Source organism: Pseudopodoces humilis, chromosome 8 (assembly GCF_049639895.1).
Source record: "Pseudopodoces humilis isolate 2021_Gansu_Grassland_sample_001 chromosome 8, ASM4963989v1, whole genome shotgun sequence".
NCBI classification, from domain to species: domain Eukaryota; kingdom Metazoa; phylum Chordata; class Aves; order Passeriformes; family Paridae; genus Pseudopodoces; species Pseudopodoces humilis.
Window position 1 is genome coordinate 28065621 of NC_142207.1, and position 25681 is coordinate 28091301.

The window sequence follows — 25681 nt, forward strand, 5'->3', positions numbered from 1 at the left end:
GTACCTGCTCTGGGGCTGCTCCAAGGCATCTTGGGGCACATTTGGGGCCAGCCAGCTTGGCTGTGCCATCCACAGAGGAGTTTATTGCTGTGCAAGGCAGTCCAATGCCATAATGAGAGGCACTTTAGGTTCTCTTTTGCCGCTGCCCTTGTGTAGGGTGAGCTGGGTTGATTTAGAAGTATGGCAAAGGGATAAACTCTTCCTTTCCATGCCCCTGAGAAGGCTGTTGCAGCTTTCAGAGGGGTGCTGCTCTTGCCCAGGCCTCCCTGAGGGCCACAACAGTCACCAAGGGCCAGCAGCATCCAGGAAAACACCAGCCCCTAGGGAATATCCAATGAGGAGCAGGAGCTGGAGCTCCTGGGATGCTGCTGGCAGGGGAGTTATTCCCAGCCTCCATCTCTGGACCGTGTCCTTGTCCAGAAATGCATCTGTGCAGCAGTGCCTGTCACATTGCAGCCTTGGAGTCCAAATGTAGCTCATCTCTCCTGTTTTTCAGGTGCAAGTGTAAGTTTCTAAAAGAAAAACCAACAAACCAAACCCACAACAAAAAACCAACCAAAACCAAACCTTCATCCTCCAAATTAGAAAGTGAGAAGGCTGCCCCTCTCTCAGGGTGATGCATTCCTGAAAAGTGGTGGGGGGGCAGAAAAAGAAATCTAAGTGAAAATTGAAATGCTTCAATTTAAGGTGTAAATGTAGCATCCAGTTATTTTAAATAGTTCAATATAATTGTCAATGAAGTGCTGTGAAGTTAATCTAGCAAAAGGACACAACATTTGGCAAGCACTGAGTTTTGACTCTCCTGTTTGAGTACTTTATGGCTCAGAAAACAACTGAAACAGAGCCTTGGCTGCAGCCCTTGGATTCTCTGTGGTTATAGCAAGCAGAAATGCTCATCCACAGCAAATATTTGGCAGTCATTCTGGAAGTTGCTTTTTCTTCTCAGTAGACCAAAATCTGTATCACAAAGTTTTTGTTCTTGGGGGGGAAAAAATCCCAAACCCTAATAAAATTGATCCAAATATTGTTTTTATTATTGGTATTATTCATCTTGATATTTTTCTCACATTAATATAAGAGGTATGACAGTTGCTTGGATGGAGATCATTTTAATATAGTTCAGATGTCACCTCTTTGATAAGGCTGCACCCCAGAAGGATAATAAGAACATCTTGGAAATCCTAAAGAAAAGGAGAGGCTTCAATAAGAAGCAAAAGTGACTCATGAAAATAAACCATATTTTTTCAGTTGTTTACTGTGATTGTCATCACTAACAAGTGTTTTTATTTTTAGTGCATTGTGGTGAGTGTTCTGTAGTTATTTTATGCAACAGAAATTTAGAGTTGGGATCGACTCCAAAATATTGCATTATTGCATCCAGTTCCCTTTTTTTTTTCTGTAGCTGGAGATCTACAAAAGCCATCAGCTCATTTCCTGATACAGGCCTGTTACTGCCATGACATTAATGGGAGTTGCATGGGTGCTAGGAAAAGAATTTCAAAGGTCTGCTCATTTGATTGTGAGCACAGGTGATTTGTTGCCCCTGTGAATGACAAGTGCTCTTGGAAAGTGCTGCGTTTCTTTCTGTCATTTTCTGACTTGGAGTCCTACATTTATTTGCTTGAATGACAAAATTTGTCAGAATGCAGCTGGTTTGTTTTCTATTAAAAATTACCTGGCTTTAAACAAGATGAAGAAACGTCAGGATGTGGTAAATTCTCCTCCAGTTCCATTAATGCAGTGTTGATGTGACAATCTCTATAACAGCCACACCCCTTTTTTAACAAAGCACTTGGAGATGGGCTTAAATCTATCAGTAGTCAACAAATTGCATCAGAATAAACCTAAAGGTGACTCTTGTGATTATATTTCATTAAACAAACAGGATTTGAGCAAAGTGCTTACTGTTGAATGCTTTGGTGAATGGGGGTGGATTTCGTTAAATGTCACCTCTTCATTATTAGACTGGCATTTTATAAGCTAGCAACAACTTTCCTTTTAAGTTCCTTTATAAAATACCAGGTCAGAATGGGAAGCACTACAGTACAGCTGCCACTGAAAATCTCCAAAAACACTGATCATATTTATGGTGCTCTCTTTAGAAAAGTAATATTTTTTTTCCTTCTGCAGAAGAGAAGTCTGAGGTCTTCTAGTGAAAAAAAAAAAAAGAAAACAGTTTATTTTTAGAGCTTCATTTTCTGTTTGATTGAACTTCATGTTACAGTTAGCTGTACCCTGTTTTTGCACAGGAAATAATACCAAAGTAACTAGACTAACTTTTTCCTTTTGGGGGACAGAGGGCAATGCGGGTGTAAGCTTCTATTTTATTCATGTTTTGTTTTCTTTACTTCTCTTTCCAGTAATGTAGAATGTATAAAACTCTTGCAAAGCAGTGGAGCAGATTTTAATAAGAAGGACAAATGTGGAAGGTAGGTAAATTACAAAGCTCTTTTAAAAAAGAATCTATCAGGCAAAGAAGAAATGCCACCTCAGACTGGAAATCACATGTTCTATGAAAAATGGCAGCAAAATCAGGTAGTTTGGCCTTCTCTGCAGAACCCTTGCTGCTGCAGTTACATGCCAGCCAGCCAGGTGCAGGCTTCATTAAATATATTAAAGCCATCCCATCCTCTTGAGTTTCCTGTTTTAAAAATATCACAGCTTTTCTTTTTTTCCTTATGGCTGAAATTCTTGTGTTGCTGTGCCCAAGACCTCACCTGGGTTATGATGGCAGGACAGCTGCTATTGGATGTGCTTCCTAGAGGGTTTTCTCCCCACAGGCAGCGTTGCTATGGGTGTTGCTATGCCAACTAAACAAGATGCTGTGCTGGACACTGTGCTTTCCCCTGCCTCCCAGCTGGGAGAAGTAGCGTGTCTGCAGAGCCACAGCAGAGGCTCTCACAGGCATTTGGCTGTTTGCAAGACACAGATTGGTGCTCTGTAACCTATTAAGCTTTGTAGCAGCACCAGAACTTCCTATTGACACAATATTTTGTTGACTTTCCATAAATTAAAGCGCTGGAAATCTGTAGGAATGAAGCAATTAAGATTTATCTTTATCTTCCTCAGTACATGTTGGAATACGAGGTAACAAATTCCACTTATGTTCCAGGACACCTTTGCACTATGCAGCTGCAAATTGTCATTTCCACTGCATTGAGACTCTGGTGACAACAGGAGCCAATATTAATGAAACAGATGACTGGGGACGCACCCCTTTGCACTATGCTGCTGCTTCTGACATGGACCGAAAGTAAGAGAGCTCTGAGGAATTCCTGCCTTGAGTGTTTTGCTAAATCAGTATCTAGTCTCTTCATGATGCTGTGTCATTTGAGCCAAAAAAATGATCCCACTAGCAGAGGAATTTCTCTTAGATGTATGCATAGCTCCACAGTGAGTTGCTCTGACTGGAAGCCAAACCCCCAGATGATGTGGCATTGCAGCTCTATGGTTTACCTCTGAAGGAACGCTCAGTTTTGCAGTCCTACAGAACTATTTTCACAGTGTTGTGTCTTCTGTTTTCCTCTGTGTGGTTTCCTCACAAGATTAAGCTCAGAGAATTTTCTGCATTTGCTCTGCAAGTCCATCAGAAGGAATAGAGCAAGAGACAGGAGAAGGGGAGGTTTTCTGAGGTGGACTGCAGTGACAGACATTTGGACATTTTGACAGATTTGTGGGAAATGTGGGATAGATCTAACCATCAGTCTTACTCTACTGTCAGAGCAGATAAAAACCCTGTTCATACAGGGTGCCTTTTTAGAGAGAGGTCTGAGGAGTAGCCTTTGTCAGTGTTGTTCTTGTGAGAAAGGGGCAAAACTTAGAAATGCTGTGGTTACTGACTGTGGTTAATTCCCAGATAGTTGAACATTCCGGCAATCTCTTCCTTATACTGTATAAACCAGACTCAATTATCCTGTTAGTTGTCTCTTAAAACTGTTAGCAACCTCTATGTGTTTTATGTCATCCTATGCCTTTCTGTCTCACAGTGTCTCTAGAAATTAAGGATCTAGTTTTTGGTTTCTTGTGTAGTGAGGTCTGGTGAAAGTACAGCCACATCTCTCCCAGCAGAACACTACCTCACAGCCATGGCAGGGGAAGTTTGGTTTAACTTTATGGCAGAGTTCTGAATGCCACATCAAAGCCTTGAGAACTTAATCACTTGCTGTGATAATACTGATATAAAAAATGTCTTCCCCATCACCCTCAAACCTGAACAGGGCTGGGAAGAAGTAGGCAGGGTCATCAGAAATATGTGCTTGGCATGAAAATCAGTGTAGGCTTGTAGGAAGGCTTTCACCACTGGCTGTTTCTAATTCTGTCTTACCAGGGTGAGGTGTTACTTGGCGGGGTTGAGAATGATGATTCAGTATGTGTTTTTTAGTTTTTGGTTCTTGGTAGGTGAAGTTCCTGCATTTAAACAAGCTCTTGGTTAACTCCAGGATATATCTACTTTTATCCCTCATTTGAAAAAAAAAACACCTCATTTTAGTCACACCCTGAACTTTGGAAGAAGTATATGGCTTTTATTTGTCCTCACAATCCAAACCTAAATTGATTCTGATGTGGTGATGGTGTCTTCTCATTAAATTTTTCAGTTTGAGATGTTCTGGAAGAAGCCCTATTACATAGATGAAATGCTATTTGCAGACCAGGATTTTATAGGTCAGCAGTTTTGGTTTTTTTTCCCTGCTGAATGTCAAAAACCTTCCAAGGTCAGGCAATCTCATTCCAAAGAATATTCATCATTAACTGTAGATGTGGGTAGTTAATGAGCAGGGAGAAGAACCTGACCTAGAGATCACACAGTGTTGCCAAGATATTTGGCAGAAAGTGAGGCAAGTCAGCTAATGCAGATTTGAGATAAAGTGATTAAAGTTGCGCTAAATCCTAAATGCTAGAGAAGAACTAGCAGCTTACTGCAGGAGGAAGCAAGGTGAAGTAGTCCTGAGTTACTCTCTGAAAAGGAAAAAAGTGCACAACCTTGCTGTGGTTGAAACAGAAGAATCCTAGAAAGCGATGGTCAAACTGTATTTGATAGAAACCAGAATTTAAAATATTTTTTTTCTTCTGGTATTGACCTGTGGGACAATAAACTACCAGACTATGGTTGTCTCCGTAGTTTTCAACACTTACTGCCTGCAGACCCATGCAGTGCACAAGTTACCTTGTACAATCCTCATTGCTGGCTGGAGGAAGTCAGCTCCTTGAAAAGGAGATTGGGGGTGGGTATCAGACTGCATCAAAATCATCGGTGTGGTATTTTGAGAATAAGTTGCATTTTTCTGTCCTCTGTGCTAAGAAGAAAGAATATTTTAGGTAACTCCCATGAAAATGCTGAAGAACTTGAAAGAGCCACTGAGATGAAGGAAAAAGAAGCTGCATTGTAAGTTTGGTGTCACAAAAGCAGTTAGACTTCATTCCTGGAGAATGCCACAGCTTTGGCTTGCAGCCTCACACTCTGCTCTTGCTTGTTCTTTGCTCTCCTAAAAACAATGCTTGGCTCCAGTGAAGGCTAACCTAAAGAAAAAAGCTCCACGCTCTTCTCTGTGCACGTATTCCCTGATATTTCTGTTGCTGTTCTTGTTGCCATTTCTTAATGGAAAATGTACAGCTTTAGTAATTGTGTAATTCTTTAATATCATGTGCTTTAGTATCACGCAGTGTCTTTAGTGTCATGCACAGCATAGTCTGTACGTTGTAAAAAGAAGTAGCCAATGGCTTTCTCAATGCATTCACTTGGATTAACATTTTCATCTATCTGCTTAATGATTTTTTTTAAAAATCCCCTTTGTCATATAATGGCCTTGCATTCACTCCAGATTACAGGCTAGGCAAGAAAGTACTAATAAGAAAATGATGGTGTCTTGATGGTATAAGAGAAAGTGGCAAGAGCTAGAAAGAGCAAAAAAAATCTTTTGAAAAGCATGATTGAAAAAAAAAAAAAAGCTAACGAAGAAGAGAATATATTCATGTAACTCAGTTAAATCTTTTTTCTCCAGCCTGCCCTAGTGCATGTTTGGAGGCTGATGGTTTGATATCTGAGTTTTTATGTGAGAAGTAGCAGTTCTAGGCTGTTTATATCACGTGTACAGAATCTTTCAGGCTTTGTAACAGAAAATCAATTTTTTAATCTAGAGTAGCCACAAGAGTTCGGTTCAAGGTCTTCTTCATGAAGTTGATTTTCAAAGACGGTTGGGGATTTTCTGTTCAAAAACATGGTGAATGTGAGGAGCTATTGGTGAAAAGTGATTTGAGGTGCTGCTCAAAATACAGGATTCACTGCCAGTTTTCAGTGCCGCTTCCAGTAGCAACGAGGGATGAGCCTGTTAAAATATTGTGAGCCCACATTTACCCCAGTGAATTGTCCCCAGGTGTCTCGAGTTCCTTCTCCAGAACGATGCCAACCCATCCATCCAGGACAAGGAGGGGTACAACACTGTGCATTACGCTGCTGCCTACGGGCACCGGCAGTGCTTGGAGCTGGTGAGTGCTCGCTTCGGGAAGTCTCTGTCTGCTGACATTGAATGTGCATGTACCAGATTAATGAACTCCCCTCATGGCTACTATTGGAGTTCTTTGGATAATAAGAAATCTGTGAAAACCTGCAACATGGGGCAGTAAACTCAAATATTTGCACCCAGACATATCTTAAAAATATCTTCATCTTGATAATCAAGTCCTTGTTCAACAGCCTGGTGCTTAAGGGTTGTCTTTGAATGGAGTTTATGTATACACAAATTATTTTAATTTGATTAATTTTAAGCCTGATCAAAATATTGCCAGTGTATGCCTAAGTGCCAGGAGAAGGGACAGTTCCTGTTAAATGACAGTGAATGTGCCTGACCCACCTGGCACTTTATCTGACTTGCATACTGAGGGAGTGAATAACTTTTGCTTCACACCTGCAGTTTCTTTTTGTCCCTGGTGAAACAATAGCAACATTGATCAATCACCATAAACAAGACCAACCTTATATGCAAAGCTGCTGCGAATTTTTTGGGTTTTTTTTGGTTATTCCTTTTTTAATATTCTGGGTCTGACTGATTAGTAATCGCAGCTTCTAAGAAACCAAGAATTTTTAGCCAGTTACTGGATTTGGGAGATGTATAGAATGGGCTTATAGACATATGTGACCTGTTAAAGTGTCATAAAGGTGAGTGTTAACTGCTTGATATACAGGGTGATACAAAATTTTTATATAGATAATATATATGTAGTATTACTATATACATTATAGATACTATACATACTATAATATATATGTTATATTTGCATATAAATTGCCTTTAATTGCTTCCAGGAAACAAGCTTCAATTGGAAAATTGTATAGATATCCATGCTTTAGTGAGAACACTGTGTGCTGTTTAGTGTTATATGTTATTTGGTTCTTTCTTTCTGTGTTGAAGAGTCAAGTATTTAGTTATTGAGAAGGAGCTCTGCACTTGCTGCTTTCACACCACATGGGCCACAACAGGAAAATGCTGCAGCTGGCCTGCAGCTGGTTCCAGCAGCTTGGAAAGCTGGGGCAGTAACTCTGCCAGGGCAGGCCTGGGGCAGAATTTCAGGTGGGGTGTTAAGCCTTTTTAGCTCCCACCTGCAAGCATGTATATTTTGGACACTTAAAATAGCACTGCTCCTTTGTTGCTCCTGGCAGTGAGTTTGGCCTTGCCTTCTCCTAGCACTGATCTCAGGTGACTCTGCCTGTGGGGATGGAGGGGGAGCATCTTCACTGGGAATTCTCCTTCTGCAGTCCCTGTGTGCTGTGAGGCATGGATTGGACACAGAGCAAGGTCCCCTCTCTTTCCCTGTACTTGTTGCTGGGCACATTTTCCGCACATTGCAATTGCAGGCAATGACCTGCTGTCAAATCCTGGCATTGCTCAGGCTGGGCAGACAAAAGGAAGAGCTGGGAATGCAGTGCATGTCAGAGGTGTTGGGTTTTCTTTTAATCTGGAGGGGTGAAATGCAAACTGTGGGCCTGAGACAGCTGTGCAGCGAGTGTTCTATACCTGGAAAGAAAAACTCCATGTTTTTCCCTCTCAGTCTTCCTGTATTTGTGACTATAGCTGCAAGCCAAGCATCATTTACAGAGTTAGAGTCACACAGCTGTTCTGTGTTCTGTTCTGCCTTCATGAATCTTAGCCCTCAGCGTGCACAGGACCACTGGTGTGCGCTAGGGTGCCAGCCTGAAAGTTTTGAGAGGAGCAGAATTTTTCCATTGGTGTTTGGAGGGTAGCAGGCATGCCTTTTTCTCTCTGGAATACAAAGGCTAAAGGTGTAGAAAGCCTTTGTGCTTGTCCAACAGTAGGACCAGGATCTGTCATCCTTGCACCCACTGTCAGAAGAAGCTGACTCAGTTTTTTTGTCATGACTTACCGAATTCGGAGTTTAACAACTTTACATTTGATAGCTCTAACTAGCTGATACAGGCACCACCATTACACTGATTTCTTTGCAATGCTGGGATTCAGGATGGCAAAAGGACTGAAAGCAAAGTCAGGTGGGATTATGTAAACAAATCATTCTTTTTCAGTGCCATATGAGCTGTTCTTTTACTATTTTATCCCCTGGGTAAATATTTTTTGTTTATTATTGGTAGCTGATACATAAAAATATCTAGGAATTATCTTGCCTGGAACAAGACAGCTCTTTATGGGTCTAAAATTTGTTAGAGGAAAGAGTTCATATGAAATATGGACCTTTAATTCTGGTCAAAACTAAGTCAAGGTGGGTGCAATAATAATCTTGTTTTTCTATGAATAATAATAATAACTAGTATTTCTCTACATGCACAACACTAAACTTCAGCAAAATGATTGGGAATTATTTTGGTATTCCAGAATATGTCAAGTTTATAAAAGATTTTGTAAGATTATTTTTTTATTTGCCTTCCCCCCCGGTTGGTTTTTTTTTTTTAGCAGCTATCTAAAAGAGCTTATTTCTAAATAAACATTCACTTTAAAAAGTAAGTCCTAAGAAAAAGATGTAGTATCTTTTTCTACATGTAGTTTCTTTTTCTTAGTAGGGTTTCTTTCACTGGGCAATTTGGCTTGTGCTTTAAGCACCAGTTTCTCAGCATTATAAAATATTTACATGTTTGAATGCAGTTTAGGGAAAGGCTGGTTTATCTATGGAAACATATTTTCATTCTTTGACTTTTGTGTTTACTGTAAGCCCAATAGCTTGGCTGCAACTTAGCTACATTTCTTTGTGGGGAGGTATTAGGAGAAATAAGGATTAAGAACAAAAAGGTCATATATTTGACCCAAACAAAATTTATGTTTTGTGTGTTTAACCACAGAGCTCAACAAGCAAAGCTTTTTTCCTGGAGGACCTTTAGGCTGTCTGCAATATTAGGGGGGTAGCTGCCCTGCAGTGAATGATGTGATGTTGCTAAATATAGAAGAGTGGAAGCCGATTCCTGAGTTGTTTCTCCATCTGGAGGGATGAAGGCTGAATGGTGGGTATGTGTGCTTGCAAGCCACTGAAACTCCCACCTGCCTTCCTGCTCCTAGAGATAACCTCAGGTTTGTTTAGGCTGGGGCTGGCTTTGCTGTTGGTAGTCAGTGATACCAGTCATGACTGCTACCTGGTATTCTAGAGCTGATCACATCACCAAACTCCTCTGAAAAAAAGAAAAATATTGTGGATTTTTCACATTGAAATGATCTCTTATCACAAGATCTTTATTGGTGTGAAAAGAGGGGAATTTAAATTGTAATTTCACATTAAAGTTCTATCTGGAGACACAGTCAAGCACTTTGTGCTGATAAAAATAGGTTTCTGTGCAATGCTAGGCCAAACAGAATTAAATGCCTGTCTTCTCTAGTGAAATCTATTCTCTGACTTTAAGAATTGATGGATACTTTTTCTTTTAATCTGCTCTTCTCTTTAGTCCATCAGCAAATGTAATTCCCTCTTTGACTGATAGAAATCGAATTGTTACAGGGGCTAAATCATTTGAGGATGGGAGGAGAGAATGGTTTAACCAAAAGCTATGCCCAGAAGAAAAGGCAAATCCCTTTGTGTGTGCTGGGGAGCAGGGGCAGAGGAAGGTGTCTGGTCAGCACAAGGCCACTCTGGGAATGGAGAGGCTGGGGAATACCTTTGATCAGAGCAGCTGTGCACTGCAAGGCAGATAAGCCATGCCTTCAAACACTTGATTCCTTAACCTGTGGAGAAATTGAAATCACAGACTCTATAAATCTTGGATGTGGCTGCTGCTAATTACCTGTTTCCTATCAACACAAATGTGTTCATTCATCCATCTGAGAGCAGGACACTGGTAATTACTGATGAGTGAATCCCAGCAGTGGATGAGATAGGTGTTAAAGATCTTTTTTCCACATGGGGAACTGGCTTGGATGCTTGTCCAGTGGCAGCCCCTAGGCCTGCTTCTGACTCAGATCTCTTTATCTGGGGGATACAACCTAGGTTTTCTCCTTCATAATTGCCTGTCTCCACAACTAACACTCTCTTTCTTAAAGGGAGCATTTTGTGTGAGGCTGAGGCAGCAGTGTCTTGTGTGATCAATTACTTTGTACCTGTGTCTTTGAGAGCTTTTCCCACATGGAGCAGAGAAGCACAAAGTCATTAACTTAAGTGGTTCTAAAGAGAAGAAGAACCTGGGAGCTTAATGCTCAAAAATAACTTTAAGACATCTAATTTGTCTGTCAGTTGCAGAATCCCCCAAATCATGGTCGACTGATTTAATTGTTTGGGTTTTGATGTCAGCATTTGTGCATTGTGTACCCACTATTTCTGTTTAAATAATCAGTAGGAGCCCAGATATGCTAGGTACACTGATATAAGTTAGTTTATAGAAGTGCAGTTTGGCTTAGATTTTATGCTTTGGAAACTAGATAATTTGGATTCTAAAAATGTTTTCTAATAAGCTAATACTGCTGAGGAAATCAATGAGGGCAGGAATTTACCGTTTGCCCTGGCACTCTGCTGGCACTTTGCCTTGTAGGATAAAGTATTGCTTAGCATCTCTGGGGTTTATTTTCTGTCTCTCTTGTCTTTTTTAGTCTGTATTTTCATTTTCCTGGGGTGGAGAAGCAAGACACTTATATCTGCTTTCTTCTGACAGAGAACAGCAAGGCCACTGCAGAGCTTCAGGAGTAATTTTTCCTTCAGTTAGGAAAGGGATCACGGACTTCTGCTGTTGTCTTAAATACCTTTCTGTGCATCTGTGTGTGTGGTGTTTAAATGTTATGTGTGAAGAATATCTGGCTCCCTCAAATCTACTGAATCCAAAGAAAAAGACATTTGATCATGGTATATTGCATTAGAGTAGTAGGCTCTCAGAAAGAGCTGTTGTCACTGGGATTTTAGGGGTGCAGTCAGGTTTATTTATCCAAGGCAAGATGCTTGCCTGCATGAGCAGACTTTCAAACAGAAACTGTCATTGGTTTATGGGTATTTGTAGATTTACAAAGCAATCTCACTTCATTAAGCAAAGCATCCCAGAGTGTGTATGTGTGTGTCTGTGTGTGTGTGTGTTACGTATCTGTTGATCTCTGTTTTGTCAATTGATGAGGTTGATGTTAAACATTCTCATTATTCTCCTCTCTTCCTTCCTTCCTGATGAAGTAAGGTAACCAATATCTCTCCGCAGTGGCTGTGGTGCCATTGCTCCAGGAGTATTTCCTCTGGGTGTGCACAGTGTAGGGATGGGGCACACGGGGTCAGGTCTGTGATTCTGTTTAGGCACTGCGTGCAATCCAGTTACTGTTCAGGAAAAATAAACCAAGAAACATTTTCAGATTACAATTACACTTGAGTGTTTCTGTCTTTAATTATTCTAATTCTAATTGACATTTTTAATTAGATTGGAAGCAAAACTCCATTGGATATAGTGAGTAAATGAAAAGTGATTGCATGTTGTGTATTTTTATTTAAACTTTTTAGTATTTTGCAAATCCTTGTAATCACTCTGGTGAAGCCTGAGGAAGAAGAATCGCAGCTCATAACCAGCATGCCATGTACTTGAAGCAACTGCATGTGTGCTGCTTCTGCTTCCATTGGAATTCCTTCTCCCTGCTGCTTGCAGGCTCCAGCTTTGCTCAAGGCTGTTGCTTCTCCTCAGTCAGTCTTAGGAGCTGTGAGTCCAGTGCACGTACCTGGCTGGCATGACACTTCCCTGGATGTTAAAGTAACTTTGCATTTGGTAATGTGAAATGGAACCACACTTGTCTGTTCTCTGGAAGTTTGTGGCCAATTTTAAAGTGTTTTGGAGAAGAAATGTAAATTATGTGGCTTCAGGTGGGCTTGAATATAAAAAGTATTTGCGTGTGTTTCAGAGTAGAGGCTCAAATGAGAGGAGAGTAGCAAAAATAACACTGAAATGGACATTTTAAAAATTGACTGTCACTGTATTTCACCAGTCCTCAAGTTTTCTATCTAAAGAGGAAACTTCTAAGGATAATAATTTCTCTACATATAAGCTTTCCTGTACCTTTTCCATACCTGTATGATTTGCAAAAGTTTCTTTGGTTAAGAGCAAAGTTTAAAGCAAAAGCATGGGGTTTTACAGAACCTCTGAGGTAGAATTTTTGGCCAGAAAGAAACATGATATGTGTGATTTGAGTGTGAAAGTCACAGGTTCAAACCTCTGCTCTGACTGACAAAGGAATTGGACTTCTACATCCCTAGGAGTAACCAACATATTATTCAGGCTGGTACTGGGGGTGATCCCTCACTCTCATTTGGAGCTGTTCTGCATTGTTTAAATACCCACTGGGTGACAATCACCTGTGTCTATGACCCACTGAGTATGGCACTCCTATGGTTTAACATGAAATGATTTTGTATGGAGTGGAAGAGCTCCGACAGATCAGTGCCCCAGCTGAGAACAGCCTGGGGCATGGAGGCCTGCTTGAGTTTCAGATTTAGATACGTTTAAAGATCTGAACATTGTTCTCTTATATGCCAGGTAAGTGTCCTGTTTGCATGGTGGTGACTGTTCTGGTGGGTATTGGATACTTAAACTTTGTACTGGAGGAGCTGCACAGAGGCACTAACGTATCTCTTCAGGCTCAGCCAGCCTCTTGTGAAAATACTTCTTGCTTAAGTTAATTTAACTTCACCCCTATCTGTGCATGTGAGCGAAACTGATGGCAGTATTGATGAATCAGATTTTTAAAGCCTGATCTTAGGAAAGCTTCAGCACTAGGTTAAGAGGGGTATTGGTTTTAACCTGGTCAAATTAAAATAATTTGATCATAAATATGGAGAGAGCTTACAGGATTACTTGTTCCCCCGAGGACACGTTTGTGCCACTTCACCTTTGAATTTTTCATCAATCAGGAATAATTCTGAGATTTTAAAATGTGCTTCCCTGATTGAGATAAAGTAGTTCAGAGGTTCATTTTACTGCTGTTTTCTATATCATCAGAAACAACAGATGAGGGTTTTCAATCTTGTGCTGGCTAATTGCTGGAAAAGCCTTTATTTAAAAGAAGCTGCTGGTGGCATGTTTTCCCGGAGCAGAGACGATTATCTGTTGCAATTTATCAGGAAATATGAGATGCAAAGTGACACCTAGCTCATATATTTGTATTCAGTTCTGAAAGTGACATTAAAAATCATGACTAATTGCCACTTCTGAATGACCTTGTAAGTGATCAGCAGCACCGCTGCATAATTGTTGCGTAAGAGCAGTGTCCAACTATTCCTTTTGACTTTGTTACCTTTTGATCAGCTCTTCATGTGTGTGGACATTTCTGAACACTGTTAGATGAATAACTTTTCAAAGTAAAGGCCATTTTTAGAATATACACAGCCAACCTAATGCTTTGCCATTTTACAGTTAGCGTGAGTAGTACCAAACTGCAGGGGTTCACCAGCAGTACTGGCAGTGTGTGTGTTGGAATGTCAAAGCTGCCTTGATAAAACAGAAAAACTCTCAAAGAAAAGTCCCTTTAACTTCAGTGCCAGGCAGCACAAACCTGGAACATAACTATTGGGAGTGCACTGAAATGGCTGTGCCTGGAGGTGCCTGTGCATGATGGCTTGGACAGGATCACACATGCTGTTTTTTCTAGGGTTTGAGATAGTGCCCATCGTTTCACTGTCTATGGTCTGAAGTTTCTTTTGACTTTTGCTTTGAAAAGCATAGCATAAACCTTTTATGCATGATGAAAGTATTATCTCTTTTTCTGCTTAAATTTTAGATTACTGACATGCTCCATGAAGCTGCTTTTTTTTTGCTTTTTTTTTGCTTTTTTTTTCCTTTTTTTTCCTTTTTTTTTTTTTTAACCAGAGCTGAATTTTAGAATTTTAGAATATATTATAGTCTATGAGGACAATCACAGGAAGTATCCTCACTCATTAACTGGCATATCTGAATGCCCCAAAAATGAAGGGGGGAACCCACACTGTATCCTGCTATATAGTCATTTATTATAACCACAGAATGAAATCAAGCAGTAAATCCTCTTATGCCTCTAAATACCCTTACTGCACAAATGAAATGGTGAAAACTGTAAGTTATTCATCTTCATGCTGAACTGGGGAAAAGTTTATAATAGCAATATTGTAGTGCTGTTAGTTTGTTAGACTAGAACTGAATAATTGATGTTTTATCTTAGTGTGCATCTTCCAAAGCATTCACGTTCCTGTTTCTGAGTCTGAAGACTTCATAAAATAATTATTTAATACTTACAGTATTAATTTAATACTTACAGTGTTAAACGGTGCTGTCATGGGAAGTGAAAGGGTCATGCTGGGAATTCTCAAGAGGCAGAGAAGAAGGGTCCCCTTGCCTTTAGAAAGGTTCTGACCTGCCCACAGGGAAGAGTGCCCCTCAGTTTCACATGCAGGGTCTTTGCACAGTTCTGACACCCACCTAAAATCTGCGGCAGTCGATACAGAGAGATGCAGTCTGCTACAAGGCAAACTTCTAAAGTCTCAAAAAATAAGAAATGCAGTAAGCTGGGACATTCTCCAGTCAGCCACCAGCAACTGTAAACTGTTGTTAATTAATGCTTATTTGTCTGTCTTTGGTGAAATGCAGCTTCACAGGCAGGTATGGATTGCAGCACAGCAGACACGCTGAGATTGCTCTGTGAGCTCTGTGGAATTTAAGCTTCCATGGCTGCCAGGACAAATGATTCGGAATGATAAATTTACCTTTTTAAAAAGAGATGCAACTATGCATAGCTTCTTCCAAGTATAATGGAAATAGAGTCCCCCAGGGACACACTGTTCTATGTGTTATTATAGCAAGTATATGTAATTTACTATAAATGCATCCATAGAACCATAGAAACACTGGTAAAACTGGAGAATTTCTTGGTGACTTAGTATTTTTTATCTCTTTGTACATTATGTTTATCATTCAAGTGACTTAATTGTTAGAACACGATGCTTGACAAGGAATGCTAAAAAATTATTAGTGCTGTGTCTTTTATTTTCCTCTTCTTGTTCTCCTTTATAATTTCTCCTCTTGCAGCGTATAGCTCTGTTTCTGAGAGCTGCCAGGTTTGCCATCAAATTCATGTTTGCACTTGACTTTATGATGGAGATATTCAGCCTTATGACTAATAAGCTCATTAAGCCTTGTCTGCACCAGCCTAAGCTGCTTTGACTCTAAGCCATGGAGATGCCTTTTGTGAGGGGCTCTCCAATCCCACAATTTGTGCCTTTAGAGCCTTAATTTTGTCAATTTTCTGTGTGTTTTTTTTTTTCATCTATTCGAAAGGCAATTATGTGCCTTGTTCCAGGAGACTTTTGGAGCCTTCTGACAGGTGAAGGGAAATATTTACTTGTTATGATTTTGATCCTGGAATTTCAACATGTGATGATAAATGTAATTAAAAATGATTAAATTAGTCTGCTGTGCTGGCCTCATGGACACAGACTGAAGGCCAGTACCAGGTAGGCAAGAGAACAGGCTTAGTGCTTGGGTTTGTTTGGTGGGATTTTTTTAGCTTGTTTACTCACTGGAGAAAATCAGATGCATTTGTGTACTCAGAGCTGGCTACTGCTTCATCCTGTTCACAGCTCTCTTATATAAGAGAAGAACAGTATTTTAACTGGAGGTGGTTCCACATGGCAACACCAAATGCGTTTCTTAACTCTACCCCAAACCTACCAAGAAACTTGGTGGGAGGCTTGATGTTTTTTCTTCCCCTTAGCTGTAAGGAAGTGTCAAAATTTGCATTACCTGTTAATACACACATCTACTTGCTAATGACTGGTATCTTTATCAACACATAGTCTTGACATATTGCTAGGCACAAAATACACAAGGAAATTAAATTACTGCTTAATTTTCTAGCTTTTCCATAGGATTCAGAATAGCATCCTTGTTGAATAAGAGATTTGTAACACCTTATGCATTGTTAAGACTAATTCGTATTCCAGTTTGATTTTTGGATCAATTTATCATTGATACAGGTCTATTGCAGACTAAGTTGTTACACCAGAAGTTCAGGCCTACATCAGTGTTTAGGAATATGCCATCATCTCGCAGCACAGGCAAGCCCTCCTGTAGCCTTTCATGGTCTCTTTGGAGATTTTTCCATGTTGGCATAGCCTAAAATTGTCCAGATTATTAAAACAAACTTACTTCCTTTTTTCTTTTTCCATCTTTTAATTAATTCTTTACTATTAAAAAAAACCAAAACAAACCAGACAACCAAGCAAACAAAAAACCTTGAAAAAGACTGAAAAATTTACTCGTGGCCTTAGAAACATTACAAGTCGGTTTTAGTTGACTGTCATGCTTTTCTTTCTTTTATACAGTCCCCCATTGATGATTTTCTGTAAAATGCTAATTTCCAGTCCCAAAAGGCTTTTGGAGGCTAACTGCGTAATTATTAAGCAAAAGGCCGTGCACATGAGCAGTGCCACTCAACAGATGTTGAACTGTCAAAAGCGTTGTCAACACTGTGTATGATTTTCTTTGCCACCTCAGCTGGATAAATTGTCAGGGTTCCTGTCCTGTTGTGGAGTGGTGCTTTTCCATAGCTCCTCCTTCTAGAGGGATCAAAATGTCCTTGGTTTTAAGCCATAAAATAAAGATAATTATACAACTTTGTTACTAGAATTACTGGACGCTTGTGAGAGTTCAGGGACATGTTGCATTTTGGAAGACGGTCATTGTAGGAGCAGATTGTTCTTTCAGTCAATTTTATAATTTATCAATGATTCATAGCTCAGTTATAATTATTCCCAGTGCTAATTATGTGTGAGAATTACCCAAAACACTGTATCAGACATGGCTTGCATATGCTGTGTAATCATGAAACTGAACTTTCTCCAATGTAAATTTACTGAGGGCTCTATTCCACAAATCCATTGTTTTAAGGGCTCCTTTCTCACCCAAGCAGGCTCCAGGATCTTATGGAAACTAATTAATCAGGGTAAGGATGTTCATTACAAGCCTTTTAACTGGTTTTATGGCTTTACCCTCTACAGAAAAACTTGAAAATACTATGCAATCCTTCAATAGTTACTGTGGCCAAAATACAACTTTGCTGATTTATAGATTTATAGTCCATGAAAGTTTAACCTGTCTCATGTTAAAATGTCCTAAGACTTTATTTTTTTTCTTCCCAGCTTCTGGAAAAAACAAACAATATGTTTGAGGAATCTGATTCTGCAGCTACAAAAAGTCCTTTGCATTTAGCTGTAAGTATGAGATGTGTAAAACATTTGAGCAGCATCTCCTAGAGTAGATCCTTAATCTCTGCCTTTGAAGCAAGTTTAACTGTAGGCTTGTTCTGAAAAAGGCAGGGAGGGATGTAGGCCTAGATGTAACAAAGCCAGGTTCTGGGCTGGAATCATTAATTAAGTTTTAGGCAGTTGAAGCTCTTGGCTCTTTCTGACTCTAACACTTGGGTAAGAAGATGACGCAGACACTAAGGTGAAATTAAATGGAAATTCATACTTGTATTTAGAACTAGTTTAAAGATATGAGGCCAAAGCTTGAGCCTAGGATCTTTGATAATGGATTGAGATTCTCTTATGTTCTGGTGGAGAGGTGCAGTGCAAAAAAACTGTTTGGTACACAGCAAGGTGTGGGGAAGCATTTAAAGTGCAGCAGAGAATGCTACGGAGACTGGTATATCAATCACACAGGATCCAGCAGAGGTGGCCTCAGAGATAACAATTGCTCCCCTGTCCCAAGAGCTCAAGATTGCTATTCCCAGTTTCCTTTGTCAGAATCACAAAATGGCTGAGGTTGACACGGACCTCTGGAGATTGAGTCCCACCTCTGTAGTAAAAGCAGGATCAGCTAGAGCAGATTTTTTCAGGGCTGTGCACAAGCACATTTTGAGTGTCTTCAGGCATAGAGAGTTCACAGCTTCAACTCTGCTAATACTAACTATACAACTGTGTGTAAATAAAAAGGATGCTCTGAGTACGTCAATGAGGAGAGGAGGGGAGGCTCTACTAAACTGAACAAAACATTTCCAATTTCTTGCACTGTCCACTGGGTTTTTGCAATGCCTGTGTTTGTGCTGTTGGCCCCGGTGTGGCTGTGGTCTGGAAATGCATCTGTGTCCCCACTGTAGTTGTTCTACCAAATGATCCTGCTGGCATGAATTCTTCGTGAAGCATCAACTGTAAACAACAGGTCAAGTTTGTGTTTGTATTTGCACAAAAATCTGGTTTGAGAATAGCATTTGTTTAGTTGGAGACCCGCACATGTGTTGAATTCAGCACCAGTTAGGTGATAATTCATGGATCTCTCTAGTGAATCTAGGTTTTGAAGCAAATGTTTCCCTGTCAGATACTGTAGCATGTGAAAAATTCATTGCTGATTCACCTGTGCTGGCTTGGCAAGTTATTGCCTGAATTTTCCTCATTTTAAGTTGTACTAGAAGGTTAGAGCAAATCAAGAATCATAATTTATTTTCCTAAACACTAGGGTTTTTTTATTTCTTGGGTACCATGTAATTTGGAAAAATTCTTTCAGGTTGAAGAGAGTAATAAGGAATCAAGAAAACTGGTTTCTGTTGTGTTTAGGAGACATTGAAAGGAATGGATTTTATTCACTGTTTATGGGAAAGGTCTTTGAAAGACAGGAGTTGTGTTCTTTACGTGACACATTTCATAATTCTAGGCCTATAATGGTCATCATCAAGCTCTGGAGGTACTTCTCCAATCTCTGGTAGATCTGGATATTAGGGATGAGAAGGGACGCACTGCTTTGGACTTGGCTGCATTTAGAGGACATGCAGAATGTGTGGAAGCTCTCATCAGCCAAGGTGCTTCTGTCACCGTAAAGGACAATGTCACCAAAAGGACCCCCCTCCATGCCTCAGGTGAGTGTGATCTTATGCTGCCCTTGTGGTATAAAGCCTCCCACACCTAAGCAGGTACCTTCATTTACCTGCTGCTGCTGCTATGCACATTTCTTCTAAAGGGAAGAAAATTCTCACATGTCCTGAGGAGTGATACTTGTTTGCTGATGTTGCACATTTAAACACTTTTTCTTCCCTTTCATTCATCTTTTTTTCCTCTATCCTTGCGGTTCAGTCCTCCCTCATACAGAATCCCATATTTTTGCAACACCACTACTGCTTTGCTCTTTACCTGCTTGCTTCTCTCTGTTGCCTGCTCTTCAGGAGGTGTGATGTTTCCCTCATGACACCTCTTGCTGGTTCTTCAGCCGAATAATCAGGGGAGGAGGGAACACTTGCCTCACTGCTTCTCCTTTGGAAGAAAGGTTGAAAAATAGATGTGGGCTCTGATTGGCAATGAAATTATTCTGGTGTTCAGAACTTGCAGCCATTTGCAGTGGCAACACCACAGAAATTCTCCCCCCTTTCAGGCTTCCTCCTCCTCCTGAGGCAGCCTGTGAACTTGCACTTGCTGGCAGCCTGCTCATTTCCTCCTGTGTGAGGTGTTAATTATGTAACATGCAAAATTAGCTGAGAAATGTAGACTTTGTCATTTATTTGAAGGTTATTATTTGACATGCACCTGTCAGGTAAATACGCAGAGGCGCCAAAGGGAATGTGTCTCCTCTGCTGCTCCAGGAGGGGCTCGGTACAGGGTAGCAGTGGCCTCTAGTGGGAAGGAAAATTAATACCACGTAGATAATTAATTCAGGACCAGACTTAATTGTCTTTCTGCTTATCTTTTAATCTTGCTAAAATGCATATATATTCTGTAGTATCAGTTTATTCCCTGTGTGTGATTATGTAAGTGCAACCTAGAAACATGAGGTCAAATAGACTTATCAATTTTGTCTGCAGTACTGAAGGAAATGCTTGCATTTGATCCACACTGCATACTAAAAATGCTTTCTGTCTGCTTAAACTTTGCATCAGAACTCAGCACATTTCTCCCCGTGGTAAATACTGATGGTTTAATTAATTTAAATCAATATTAGTGCTACCACAAAACTGAGCTGTGTTGTTCAAGAACTTTCCCTGTAGTTACTTCTAACATATCTTGGGATTTGATGTGAACAAGGTGTGACTTTGTCTGGTACACCATCACTATAGCAAAGTTTTGCACTTATTTAAAAATGTGGTTATAGTGACATAAGTTTCTAGTTGTCACAACTGAACTGTAAAGGTTCTTCAGCACTGAGAAAAGTGAATGGTAACAAAGCCATATTTTTGTTAGCAGCTCTGACTTAAGATACGAATCTGTTGAATAAATCTGTTGAGTAAATTGGGTAAATCTGTTGAATAGGAGATGTTATTTTAATACACACCTTTCTTACAGTCATATAGATTCAAATTGTGTTCCCCCACCTTGCCCCCTTTTAATTTGCTTTTTCATCACCTCCATCAATGTAGTAATGAGTGCCTTCCACGTGAAACCAGTAGGAAGATTCATTGCAGATTTTTCTGGTCCATGATGCTTTTTGCTTCTCAGACTAAAAAACATTCCCAGGCATGCAAATAAATTATTCTTTAAATTTGCAGTGAAGCAAAATTAGTTTGATATGTGTTAAAAACAAACAAAAAAACACATATACAAAAAGCCCAACCAGGAAAAACAACAAGAAAATCCTACACTCAGGAATGAGACACAAAAGAGAACATGTACCTTGAGCAGAAGGGAAAGCAATGCACAGATGGGTTGAGTATTTGAGCTCCTCAGTAAAGGAAATTCACCACTGTCATGAATTTGAAAGCTGTCAAATGTGAGTTAAGTGCACTTGGGGTAAATATCCGTTAAGACAACGTTTAGAACTTTCCACTCAAGAGCTCTGTAGAGTTCTGATGAAATGATCTCTGGAGTAAAGCTTCTGCCACCACCAGCTCCAGAGATCCCCTTGCAATGTGCCGCTCTGTAAGGAAGCGCTCCGGTGAGCAGTGTTCAGCAAGGGGTGGTGCCACCTGCTGGGAACTCGGCTGGCAGCTGCTCCTCATCCCTCAGCTGCTCAAGAGGCGCATTTTGAGAAATCAAACAGAATTCTTGCTGAGTTATTCCTTTGAGTGCTAGTGTGCATTTGCACGCACAAAAGTGAGCACTTGCACATGCAGCATTGTGTCCTGGGAGGAAACAAAGAAGGCAGTGTGCACCCATCCCCTTAAACTTGTTTGCCCTCATTCCTCCTAATTACACTGGCACAATTGCTGAACACAGAGCTCAGGAGGCCTCAAGCGGTGGATTACAAGATTCTGCACATTTGTGTCAGTAAAGGGATTTGTGACTTGAGTATAGAACTCACTTAATGAAGTGTTTCTTTTTTCTGTCTGTCCCCAGAAAGCAATAGACTTCCTCTGACCTCATAACATGGAGAATTTCCTTCTCCTAAACCATACATTCTCCATGTAATTTTATTACCACCAGCCTCTCCTCCGGCTACCCTGGGGAATCCGTTGCAAATGTTCCCCTAGTGTTAGTGCTGTGGATCTGTTGGCAAAACTAACATTCCCTGCAGGGCCTGTAACGTTTAGCAATCACTGGGTCAGCTCCTAAGTGTTTCTGGGAGTATCTGTTCTAAAACTCGTTTACCAAAATCATTTTCACACATCTTTGTGAACATGTCTTTATGTTTTTATGACTTTTGTTTCTCCTGCTGGAGCAAAGAACAGACCTCTATTTCCCCCCCTGAAGCCAGTGAATCATCAGCCCTGCAGAAACATTTACATCTTATGTGTATGTCATTACTTAGTGGTAAATAACTAAAAATGCCTTTTATTTTTCTGGGTAAATCAATTAAGATTATTTTTGGATACGTAATTTAAATGTGATGATGTGCACTGGTTTCTCTGCCAGCATGATGTGACATAGGTGGTGTCCAAGGGTTTTGCCTCAGCCCACAGGGTGTAGGCAGTGTGAATGCATGACTAGCTGTAATTAGAACACAACATATATCTACTGAGCACAGGAATTGTTTTTCAAATAAGAAAATATCTGTCTCTTCATCCTATGAAAGTCTGAAGCCTCAAAGCCAGCTGACACACAGATGGGGTTCAGTGTCAGGCCCTACAGAATGTAGTAACTCAGAGCTGTTTCCTAGCAGCAATGGGTTACATAAAAAAACCCAAAACAAAACCCAAAACAACAAAACCCAAAACAACAAAACCCAAAAACCACACAAAATACGCACCCTCCCCCCCGCCCTCCAAATCCAAACCAAAACTCCAAACACAAATGTTTTTGTTAAGTTTCATTTTTGATAAAATGGATAAACTCAAAGGTGATTTTAGTCTCAGGTGTTATGTGAGTTTATGAATATGACATTTGTATTGTTGGTCATTCTTTGCAGATTTTTTTTTTCATTGCAGCACTGAAGTACTCACTTGTGCAGCACACATAACATGAAGGAGCCTTGACAATGTACTTCCTACTGTGTTCCAGCCCTGAGTGCAGAAAGCCTTGCTTGCCTGCTCAGTCTGGGGAATTTTGAAATGCTGTCTGCTTTAGTAGAAATCTCAGTAGTGAATATCACAACTTCTGTTTTACTCATTTGGGATTTTTCTATCTAAGAGAACTAATCCTCATCTTTGTGAGGTCAAGGAAAAAACAGCTCACCATTTCACTGGCACAAGTTAAATGAAAATTGAGGGAATATGGATCTCTTATATGGTGGAGTATTTTCCTTGTTTATAAGGATATTTCTTATCCCTAAGCATTCCAGTGGAAAAGTATCTGAAATTAAACATAATTTTTTTCCTTTATAGTCATTAATGGCCATACGCCTTGTTTACGGTTGTTGCTGGAAGTTGCAGACAACCCTGATGTGACAGACGCCAAAGGACAGTAAGTTTTCTTTGTGGGCTTTTTTTTTTTTTTTTTCCAGCTCTGTAATTCAAATAGCATCTCATATTTCTCACAAAAAAAGTACTTATTTGAAATACTGTATTTCCTGCACTTCTGCTCACAGAGTTTGGCAGAGATTACAAAGTACACATTCAGTTGATGTAAGCCATGTGGAAAGGACTAACCATTAATCTTAGCCTCTGCTTCATACTTTAAACAATCTTTTATAGATGTGGAGGGCCAGATTAAATAAAAAATTAACAAGCTCCTGAGATGTTTCTATAGATTCTTTTTCCTTCTAAAACATTGCTATTCTAGGGTTTATTTGGTACATTAGACTGGTGCAGTAGCACACAGTGTTTATTTGAGGTGGCACATGCATATGAGATGTTCCTACAAAAATTTTACTGCTTGTTAAATGGCAGTAATAGAGGGAGAATAAGACATATTTTTAAAGTGAAAATGCGAATGGTTTAAGAAACTCATTTGGGGTGTCTGGAATGTATAATGTTGTACGTATAATGTCTGCATTTTTTAAATGGTATTAGTCTGCCTAAAAATAGATGGAGAATAGATCTCTTTCAGAAACAAATGAAAGATATGTTAGTCCAAATTTCAGCTTGAATATTTCCTCATGTTCCTTCATCCCCTTTAAGCAACTGTGCAGCATTTGCAAAATAAATACTTAGGGTCATTGTCATCTTGGTAACTAGCAGGGACATGCATTCACAAGACTTGGTACTGTAAAACTGGAGGTGATAGTAATTGTAGGTTATTAAGAGAGCACATTGTCTTGAAAGGTGTTGCTCTGTAAACTGCTTACAAGTGGGTTTGTTACTATTTCAGTCATGGCAGTTGGTTGTTAAATGTCTTAATAATTTCATACAAAAGGTCTTCACTTGGGTGTCATGTATAAATACGGGGAAAAGGACCAGGTTCATGGGTAGGAGTGGCAAGAAATGCAGGGCTTCCTGATTTCTCTATGTAAGTCAGCAGGGACAAATGCCATTTTATAGCTATCACTGCTCTGCTTTTTTTTTTTCCCTAGAACTCCACTAATGCTTGCAGTGGCATATGGGCACATTGATGCTGTTTCTTTATTACTTGAAAAAGAAGCATCTGTAGATGCAGCTGATCTCCTGGGATGCACAGCTTTACATCGAGGGGTGACTTAATTTTTATAATCCTTTATTATTTGTTTTGCTGTGACTACAATTCACCTATTAGTACAGGGATATTTAAATCTAGAGAACACTGTAAATGATTGGAAACATGACCAAGCATAATCAGTGAGACACAAAGCAAGATAGATCTGCTCTTAGTGATGCTTTGCTTTTATTTCACATTTGCATTAATTAATTAGCCAAAATAATGATTAGACCACTTTTTTTTTTTGATTGGTTTTATCTCTAGACACTTTATAATAGCAATCATTATTCTTGTAACTGAGCAACTTAAAAATTTTGAAAATAATTTCTTTGAAAGAACTGGCCAGTAGTTACATTCATTTTTCTTGGAATGCTAAGTAAGTAGTAAGTTCTGTAAGTTTTTCCTAGAGGCGGTGAAACTTGAGACAGATCTAATCTTTTCTAGTCCAGCTTGACTAAGCTAGACTTTCCTAGCTAAATCTAGCTTCTTACCCAATGCGGAACTGGTGCAAGGGTAGATATTTATACACAACTCTATGATAACTGCAGTGAGCAGTTCAGCAGGTGAGCAAAGGGGCTCTCATCTCTGCTTGCTGAATCCCATCCACACCATTTCACATTCACAGGCATCAATCACATTCCATATTTCCAGGGCAAGAATCTGTGTTATGTCAATCTCTTTACTCATTTCTTTGTTACCAGATCATGACAGGCCATGAAGAATGTGTTCAGATGCTGTTAGAGAAAGAAGTCTCTATTTTGTGTAAAGATGCCAGAGGCAGGACACCTCTGCACTTTGCAGCAGCTCGGGGTCACGCCACGTGGCTGAGCGAGTTACTGCAGGTGGCACTTTCCGAGGAGGACTGCAGCCTGAAGGACAACCAGGGCTACACACCCCTGCACTGGGCTTGTTACAATGGTAAGGCTCTCCTGGAGCTACTGCCTGGGTGAAGGGTGGCCTCAGCTGTGGGGAAACGTGGTGGAGGAGCTGGAAATGAAGAGGCAAATTATCCCTGTTTGCTGTCTGCAGTTAGCATTTGCTATGTGCACCCTTCAGTTCAGAGGCCTGGGAAATTCCAGCACCACCTCCCAGGGACTCTGCGGCTCGTTTGCTCCAAATCACAAGAAGCCAGGATGAAATTCTGGTTTTATTCATGTGCATGCTGAAATTTATTTCTGTGAGACCAGGAACACTCCTTTGAGCTCTTGGTGCAAGAGAACATGTGAATAGATGGATGTTCTGAACTGAACTGATTATTCTAAACGGGATAATCTGAACTCGTTGCTTAATATAAGGATAAAGCTTCTCAGAATTGACATTTAAGCTTTGGATGTAATGCAACATA

The 25681-nt window shown here is 40.0% G+C and overlaps 1 protein-coding gene across 7 annotated transcripts in view; it reads left to right on the top strand.

Annotated features, from left to right (window-relative positions):
- Positions 1-25681, top strand: part of ANKRD44 (ankyrin repeat domain 44) — a 131005-nt gene that overhangs the window by 92507 nt on the left and 12817 nt on the right. For 5 of the 7 annotated variants that reach the window (XM_014249450.2, XM_014249452.2, XM_088058727.1 and 2 more), the window contains exons 13-21: positions 2361-2429; positions 3113-3253; positions 5300-5383; positions 6372-6483; positions 17569-17640; positions 19079-19280; positions 23109-23187; positions 24236-24353; positions 25038-25254. In XM_014249450.2, the coding sequence (XP_014104925.2) occupies positions 2361-2429; positions 3113-3253; positions 5300-5383; positions 6372-6483; positions 17569-17640; positions 19079-19280; positions 23109-23187; positions 24236-24353; positions 25038-25254 (1094 nt within the window). The remainder of the gene's footprint in view (positions 1-2360; positions 2430-3112; positions 3254-5299; positions 5384-6371; positions 6484-17568; positions 17641-19078; positions 19281-23108; positions 23188-24235; positions 24354-25037; positions 25255-25681) is intronic. The other 2 variants (XM_014249451.2, XM_005519931.3) reach the window with 1 other exon arrangement.